The sequence below is a fragment of the Melanostigma gelatinosum genome (assembly GCF_949748355.1).
Source record: "Melanostigma gelatinosum genome assembly, chromosome: 18".
Taxonomy (NCBI): domain Eukaryota; kingdom Metazoa; phylum Chordata; class Actinopteri; order Perciformes; family Zoarcidae; genus Melanostigma; species Melanostigma gelatinosum.
Genome location: NC_136651.1, coordinates 10,804,094 through 10,812,812, shown reverse-complemented (window position 1 = coordinate 10,812,812; position 8,719 = coordinate 10,804,094). Strand labels below are relative to the sequence as shown.

The following is an 8,719-nucleotide window of genomic DNA, read 5'->3' as shown; positions in this document are numbered from 1 at the left end:
AGAGTTGAAGACCGGGCACTAATAAAAGCCATTAAGTGAATAAAGCACTTCCCCTCTAACAAAATTAAAGAATCCACCCATTTGGAGAGGGAGGACTTTGTATTAATATTTATGAAATGCGGAACTGGGGGCCCCCCCAAACTCCCCAACCGACGTCCAATCCCAGCCTGACCAAGTCCTCCTTGCCCATGCACCTATCCCAAGAGAACATCACCAACCCCTCCTAGCCTGAAGGAGGGGCAGGAGATGAGGACTTGAAGGGTGCTGAGGACGCAGTCAGGACAGTCTGTCTCCAGTTGAGCAAGCTGGAGGACCCCAAGACACAGCTCAGAGCTCCCAGTCGACTTCGTCACCACTCAGCCGGCTGCAACTACCTCCGACTTTGGGACCAGAGGATGGAAAGGTGGGTTTCTTGGAAAGACCAGATGTACAGAAGTGAGTTTCCAAAGACAGGATCTAGAGGTTGTTCGTTAAATACAGAGTAGGTTATGACTACGTTTCATTTTTGTCGTGTTGCATTGATAGTTTGTTGGGTTTTCACCCTTTGTCTGAAGAATATTTTACTTAATTTCTTTGCTTAGAACAAGATATTTTAATGATAAATTGTTAAGAACATAAAGAACAGTCTTTAGTCAAATTTGCACGCATGAGTTTGAAATCCATCTCCTGAAAGATAGTAATTGTGGTGTTCCATGTAAGTGTTTGAAAAAAGAAAAAACACCAAAAACAAGGTAAGGACGCATAATTGTGTATCACAATCATCCATGCATAAAAACCATCACGCCATCCCATCAGCCACACTGCATCCTTTGAAACATCCTCATTGTTCTGAAAAACAGAGGTCCGTTTCACCGCCGCCGCCCACCGTTTTCACCCAAAGTACTCCCATTTCCATGCCATTCGGTCAAATACAAATGCAGAGTTTCTCTTTGGTGCATCAATATATGCATTGTGGTGTAATTTCATCACACAAAGTGGTTCAGTTGCCAGAGCTCTAAGTTGATTATCGCACCATGCCTTCTCATTTTAGTAAGATGTCCCATGGGAGCTGAAAGAGACGCAAGAGAAGGTAACAAGATTGTCAAACCTTTTGGCGAAACAGCTGCCTTAGCTTGATGGTATCATGACTCTTGACATTGCACTCAGTGACCGTTAACTTAGTTAGAACTAAATTGCCAGACAGGGTTGTGTCTTTACTCTAAGAAGACGGCAAATGTCCCGAAGATGGACAACGGCAATATAGCAACAACTATCGTTCTTGCGTCCATTGGTGTCTCTTGACTTATTTTTCAGTCAATTACATGTAAAATTTCAGAGACTGGACTCTATGAAATGCTGCAGTTCCTAACAAGATCGCCCGAACTTTGTTTCCATTGATCAGTTGAAGAACAGCCAACAGACTGATGGAAAACCTATTTGATTAAGCCACCATTCTTCAGGCCTGCTTGTACATCTTTTGTTGGAAAATGTTTAATGTTTTAATGTTTGTTTCATGAAACAGTGATAGAGGTTTGAGACTTTTTTTTCAGTCGTGGCTGGTAGAGTTGGGCGCGAAGGGCGGGAGGGCGGGGTTTGACGCAGTTTGTGCGCAGGAAGGGTGTAGCCCTTTTTACCGCAGTGAGTGTGACCTATGACTAATCGCTTTTTAAAATTATTATTCTTGGTCTTAACTGCAAAAGTGTACAATTGTTTTCCAATCGTTGTGTGAACCAATGGTGAGATTTGTCTTTTTTTTCAATTTTTAAATCCATCCATGAGCTTGGATCTCCTCCCTCACACCTTTGGACTTTTCTCGACTCTTGGACTGCAGATACAAACCAACCCGTGGGATTGTCCTTCAACTGCAAGAAAATACTTTGATGACAATGTGTTTCTTTTAGGAGTTTTAATACTTGATGAGTTGGTTGACGAAAGCAAAAAGATGTGTTGTTTCATTGATTTTCTCCCTTTACTTCCATTTAGATTTAAACCAAATGAAAAAATGTTCATGTTCCTTGACTGCAGTGTTTTGAGCTGGATCCACGGTTGTCTGTGTTGTTTCTCTGTATTTGCCCAGGACCCCATTGTGCTTGATCTAACCATGCAGTGCATCTTCTGTCCATGGTTTTGCCAAGCGCCTTGGAGGCTTGTGAGCACGATCAGCCTTCTGTTGTCAATTCCTCAGCAATTTTTTTAAAAAGTCAGTAATGTACAGTTTGTGCGATTTTTGAATTTAGACATAAGCATGAAATGAAATCCCAAAGAGGGCAATAAACTGAAAATTGATTTTGTTTTTATTGTTATTCCGGTTGATATATCTCATGATGTACTCTAAGATGTAGCTCCATGACCAATACATATTATCTAAACATACAGTGTGTTTGATTGGCATTCATTAAAATGTTGAATGAAGGGCAAAACTGGATTTTAAAGAGAGTGGGGGAGAGATCGGGGCTCAGGGTTTACAGCATTCATATCGATAAAACATTTTTCTAAAAAGCTGGTTGGTGTCATAAAAGCAGATTTATGGAAACTATCAATTACTGTAAGTGCTCCTTGGCTTTTAACTGTGGCTAAGAATTTCAGACAGTGCTGGTCATCCATTAAAACAATGTGCACTCTGTTAAGACATCACTGATCTGTAAATCAAACCCTGAGACAACTCCATGTGCTTTACACACACACACTGCACTAATATATATATTAGTTGTGTTTCTCCAGTGTGCTGAGCGTCATATTTTTGTATGTTGTACCATAAGTCAAATCACAACCAGTGTATTTAACCAATACATTTTAATTTATTAAACCAGACTTGTCATCAAGCATCAAACTGGATGGATATGTCGAGATTAAAAAATTATAATAAAAATGTTGTCTTTTAACACAGCAAAAATATTAGCTTGACAATCTCCCTAACTACGCACACACCCAATATCTCAAAGCCACACTACATACTGATCATAAGCAGGGTTTGAGTGTGTAGTGTGATGGATGCTATTCTCCCATAATGCAATGCTCACAACTAGCTGTACTAACTGCTGAAACAATATACAATGATGATTAATATGAAGTACTTGCTGTATGTAATTAGTTTGTAGTGTGGATTTGTGACACAGCTGCAGTTGTTTGCCATTAGAGTTAATCTGGTTCCAAGCTGATCAGTTGAGCAGACAGTGCTTTAGGTAAACGGTGGAGCCTCTCTGCAGTCTGTCGCTGACCTTACGCCCAGACGGGGAGTGTAGGGTTTACAGATTATCCCATTACACTGGACTACGCTGGCTGCTTGGCACTAAAACAAAGCCTTTCACCCTTTACTCTTACAAGACAAGCTCAAAACCAAGAAAGCTCTGCAAGGAACAGCTGAACACAGACAGATATTTGATTTGTTATATATATTTATTTGTTTATTTGATCTGATTAGACGCTCCTTCAGTATTTATCATGTGGTAGCTCCCGTAATCACAAATGTTTTACTGCCTGCAGAAAGACAAAACAAAAACAGTATGCAACAACTCTTTTAGACGACTGCAGGTGTCCACAAATGACAGAGCATTAACAGTTACAATACAGTCGCAAGCTGAACATTAGCAAACGTTGCATTATGTGTAATTGGGTTATTGTGATCTATTAAGTCTGTTTTGTGTGACCATACAAGAGGTACATAAAATATTTAATTTCCTCCCTCACACTTTCAAAATAATTGTATTGCAAAACTTACTCTGCCATTGTTATTTTAAATCAAATAGCTTGAAATACTCCAGTACAGAGTAGAATTATACACATTTTTGACACAGTGGGGATATGATAATATTCAATAGTCATACATGTTGGACCTGATTCACTCCGATGTACCACCATCACATAACATTTTAGTACAAGATGAGACATTTTTTTAAATACAAATGAAATTTTTAAATATCTGTGGCAGATTGTTTGGCTGTAAACAGTGTACTTTATTAGGCCATATTTTACTCCACAGAATTGGGAAGCTCTTTGTACATTCATAACACCCCCTGCAACATGAATTACAAAAGCAACAAGGATGATTTGGATGGATGAGTTGCAGATTCAGTAGGACCCACATTAATACCAAAGATGCAGGATAAATGGGACCGAGCTTGTTGCGAACGGGGATTTCCAGTATTCAGGCGACAGTTTTATGAATGTACAAGACCCACAATATTAAAGAAAACACCAACACACACAACTCACACAGTACAAACGCCTGTAATGTCTGTAGCGGACACCAGGATAACAAAACAAAAAAATCTGAGCTGAATGTGACAAATTCATATATTTACACACATGCGAAACGCAAATGAGTTGTGATGTGGCAGAATAGCTTCAAGTTCCTCTAAAGAGGGATATTGATTTGTTAAAATGCATCGCTGTAGGGTTGCCTTGTTTGTAGAACTAAACTGAAGTGCTTTTGAGGATTTATGTGGTTGTTATAAGACACTATGCCCCAAATGTTAAAGGACTGGTTTATCTTCAGCAGGCTGTTTTTGTCAACGCTGGCAGCCTTGAACAGCATGAAACAGCATGAAACCTACACCTGTGCTGACAGCAAAACAATGCCATCCCCAAAACACAAAGGTTTCATTTTAAATTCTGTGGACAAATTTTCAAAATAATGGCATCATTATTTATTTTTTTAATCCACCCCATCCTGTCACATAAAAATCATTTATGCTGTTGAATCCATGAAATGAAGAAGCGTGGTAGAAAGTATTCCCCGCAGAAGGCCGCGATTCTTCATCGGTCAGTGGCCGTAGTTTAAATACAGTGACAATGTTCATCAGTTACCATTCTATGTCCAATACTGCACAACATCTCGCTGTGATCTCACCGCAGACCCCGTTTAATGTGGCAAGACGCAGAACGATAGAACGAGAGAAACAGTGTTTTGGAAAAAGCATCTCTACCATTAGGAATTTTGACGCGATCACACCAACAGACACATTGTTACCAAAAAAATAATAGAAAATGCTACGCCGCGTTGCCTGGCTAAGCAAAAACAGTGCCATTGCCAGCAATCTGGATGAAAAATGATATGGCAACAGGCCCATTCCCAGGCAGTCCATTGTTCTTGTGACATCTCATCTACAACCAATGTAACCATGTCTACGGATGGGCATACTGTACATGTGTCCTAAATGTAGGTTGCAACTTCCATTTGCAGCTCATGCGATCTACCCATGAAGTTGGGGCTGGAGGGTTCGATTGCGGTTCGTATGCATGTGAAAACAAACCAATATAACCCCCGGTCTATAAAATGTCTGTCTCTCAGGCGTAGATCTGTCCCGGGCCGCCCGTGTGCGGCTTTTCTCCACTGAGGCGGTCCTGGCTCGGCTGGCGGTTGGCGTCGCTGGATTTAATGGCGCCTACGTAGTCGTAGATCCCCACTTCCAAGTTCTTGGCCCTCAAGGCAGCAGTATGGAGCTTCTCCAGAAAGGCAGGCATACCTGCCAGGTGCAAAGAGAGAGTATACCCAAACATGAAATGTATGTGGAGGAAAGTTTAAAAAATGCACAGAAATCTGAATGCAACAGCCAACAAAATAGCAAAACATTTGCAGTGTGAGGCTCTTATGTGTGAGGATTTGCTGATTAATGTCATTGTAAATTAAATGGGGACAAAATAGTGAAATATGATTGTGAAAATAATCATTCCATGTAGCCCTAAGACGTTTTCAAACAGCTCACCACTTGACACCATCCAGTTCACACAGTAACGAGGAAAGACAGTCTGAGGATCGTCACTGTAGGTCAGCAGGTAATCGAATCCATTCTGTTAAGAACAAGACACAAACTCAGTGGCTACAAAACAGGATCCTGGATGCAAGTTCAAGTAATTTGTGTAGCAACACGTTCACCACAAACCTCATCAAAGGACTTGTGAGGGCGGATGACCATCTTTGACTGGTATGAATGGACTCTCACAAAGTCTTGAGTCTCCGGGACTCTTGGATGCTGCACGCCTCTATAACAGAAGTTATTTGTTAAGCAATGTATCAAAAACTAAACTATATTTGACCCCAGAGACACATTATTTTTGAAGTTCTACCTGGATACCAGGACCATCAGGTTGTTGTCTACGTCAACATCATAGCGGCGCACATACACGTAGTCCCTCGAGTACAGGGGATACTGTTAGGAGAGATTAAACCGGATTAAAGAACAGCTGAGGAGTTGATTTTAACCACATGATAAACCAATGTCAATCAGTTTGCTTGTACAACTAAATAAAGAAACAAAGGAAAAAGTTCTCTGTAAACACACATTATGTAGGACAAATAGCCTCCCCCATTAACTACCGCTTGTATCGCTTGTTTGTTACTATTTGCCGATCTAGAATGCTGCGGTTGTGTTAAGCATAGCGGTGGTGGATGAAAGACCAGATTTCTACAGGTTCACATGTTAATGCCGGCTGATTATCCGGTTTATCACCTGGTTAACTTTTGTCTCCACCGCGGCCTCGCTGCTCTGCTGTTGGCTGACTTCTCTGCGTATGCGTGCGTATGTGTGTGTGTGTAGTTGGGAGGAGCTACCCCCTGACACAAAGCAAGGGAGATGTGTGCTGCAGCGTGATATTACATTACACCAAAACATTAAATAGTACAGATGAAAAGAACCAAAAATGTCTGCGCTTATAAATACTCCAGTGTTTAATAATTTTGCCCCGGTGCCAGTTTGATACCGGAGTTCGGTGCCCACCCCTGCCCTTAACACACAGTCAGCAGAAACTCACAGGGAAGTGTGTCGCCCAGTGCACAACTTCAGAGCCTGTGCAGACATCTCTGTCCACCACTTCCAGCTTGATCACCAGCGCATCCCACTTCTTTCTGTACTCTGTATCCAACTGGGGGAAAGGAGAATGCATAAGTCACAGGTACGGTGCTTAATATAGCACAGAGCGACTGTCAGTGGCTTTTGTCCTGCACACAAGCATGTTGGTTGTGCAAGTGCAGCTGGCTAATGTGAATGACAAACAATGTATACCAGAAATACAATCCATGCACAAATTAACATGCAACAGGTCCCACACAAAATGACTACCATTGCCAGTTGGATCTGCTTGCATAATTGCCATTTCAGTAATACAAAGATTTCCCATAGTTGGCACATAAGGACATCAGAAAAGTCTGTACCTGTACGTTGAAGAACTGCCGTGGGGTGACATCGTTGTAGGAGCCCAACACTGCAAGTAACACACAGAGAACAGGTCACACCAATACAACAAGCACCAAAGCACCAGATACAACTCAGAAGTAACTCGTGAGATTGCGAGTGGGCTGACCTCTGTATTCATAGAGGTGACAGTCGGGTATCGGTCGCTTCCACACTTCGAAGCCTTTCTTCTCCACCACGACTTCCCAGCCGGGTTCAAGCTGTCCTGCCTTCGTCCCCGAAGTTGTGTTGAGACATTTTATAGACTCCATCGCCTGTAGCTCAAGTCCACACCTTCAAATGGATGCAAACGACAGGACAGCTATTTAGCACACTGCACAGCTGACATTACATACCGGTATTATTCAAAAGGTGTTGAGCAGCTAAAACTGCATCAATGCTACAAGTTTCTTTAACTCTGCTAGAGGGATGGACAATATCATTTAAAGGATATTCCCATATGTGGGGTTCTGATACAATGGCTGTGTTGTTTATTTTTTGCATCCAGTGTGCTTTAAAGAAAGATATCAAACCTTTGAATTTCCTCATCTTGAATCTTCTCACTGTCCCACAGGAAGATTCCAGCCAGGGCCGCGACAAGTTTCCCAGTCGGGGCGTCCTTGCTCTTAAATCTCCGCCATATGTTGCCGACCAGGGTCATCCTGGTCCGCTCGGAGTACAGGTTGGAGTACAGCTCGCCGATCTGGCAAGCACGCCGCAGCCTCTGTCCGGTCACAAAGCTGCAGTGGTCCGCAAATATGGAGAGGAACCCCTTCCTCGTTTGGCCAGATCCTGCTGCGGCCTCGCTGGCACCGACACCTGCCCTCTGGAGCCAGGACAGCAGCAGGCCCATGCCCCTGCCCAGCCACGGGACCCTCTCAATAGTCTCTCTGCCCTCCTCGACGGTCCGCTTCAACGACCTGCTGCTCCGAAGCCTCATTGTATTCGCACCGATCTCGCAGATCGGACGACGGGACACAGAGTGAAACATGACGGCTGTGACCGTGACACACGGTTCCCAAAAACAAAATAAATGTCAAGTGGAGTAGCTTTACGTTGGCTAACGAACTTCGCAGCGACAGCTAATGATCTGTGGACATGCACCATGCATTACCGGATGCACAGCTGATAATACGGACGTTTGACTAGACAGTCATACTTATATTCTGGTTGTAAGGTCAATTATGGAGCCGTCGAGTGCATGCGAGCACGCGACATGTGAAGTTACAGTTAGCATTCGCTAACGTTATCGTTATCTGCCTATATTACTACGACACGAACACACCACGCCCGATACGGCAGCACGCACTTCTTAATCTAAACTCTTATAACGGTGCTGTAAACTATATCGTCTACTGTAACTCCAACACAATAGTCTACCTGTGAATATTTCCAGGAGATAGCCACACGTTTTTTTAAAACTCTAGCAGCGCATTTGACCTCCTCTTCCTAGTCTCACACACACCCGCTCGGAAGTCCCGCCTTACAAACTAGGAAGCGGGCGTTCATTGGACGTCTGTCGCTCTAGGCCCATTCTGATTGGCCCCAGCGGGAGCCAGTCTTAAATGTAG

At 42.8% G+C, this 8,719-nt stretch overlaps 1 protein-coding gene across 1 annotated transcript; it reads right to left on the bottom strand.

Annotated features, from left to right (window-relative positions):
• Positions 1–3,370: 3,370 nt before the first annotated feature.
• Positions 3,371–8,583, bottom strand: stard7 (StAR related lipid transfer domain containing 7). The gene is made up of 8 exons (XM_079288798.1): positions 7,682–8,583; positions 7,279–7,442; positions 7,130–7,179; positions 6,730–6,840; positions 6,046–6,128; positions 5,862–5,961; positions 5,685–5,769; positions 3,371–5,444 (listed from the first exon to the last, which is right to left on the bottom strand). The coding sequence occupies exons 1-8, from the start codon at positions 8,137–8,139 to the stop codon at positions 5,266–5,268; spliced, it is 1,230 nt and encodes a 409-aa protein (XP_079144924.1). The 5' UTR covers positions 8,140–8,583; the 3' UTR covers positions 3,371–5,265.
• Between the last annotated feature and the right edge of the window lie 136 nt (positions 8,584–8,719).

Excerpts from the sequence above, each read along its gene's own strand:
- stard7 (XM_079288798.1), bottom strand. The coding sequence starts at position 8,139 with ATGTTTCACTCTGTGTCCCGTCGTCCGATCTGCGAGATCGGTGCGAAT. Across the intron at positions 5,962-6,045 it reads CTGATGGTCCTGGTATCCAG|AGGCGTGCAGCATCCAAGAG; the intron begins GTAGAACTTCAA and ends CTTCTGTTATAG. Across the intron at positions 5,445-5,684 it reads GAACTGGATGGTGTCAAGTG|GTATGCCTGCCTTTCTGGAG; the intron begins GTGAGCTGTTTG and ends TGCACCTGGCAG.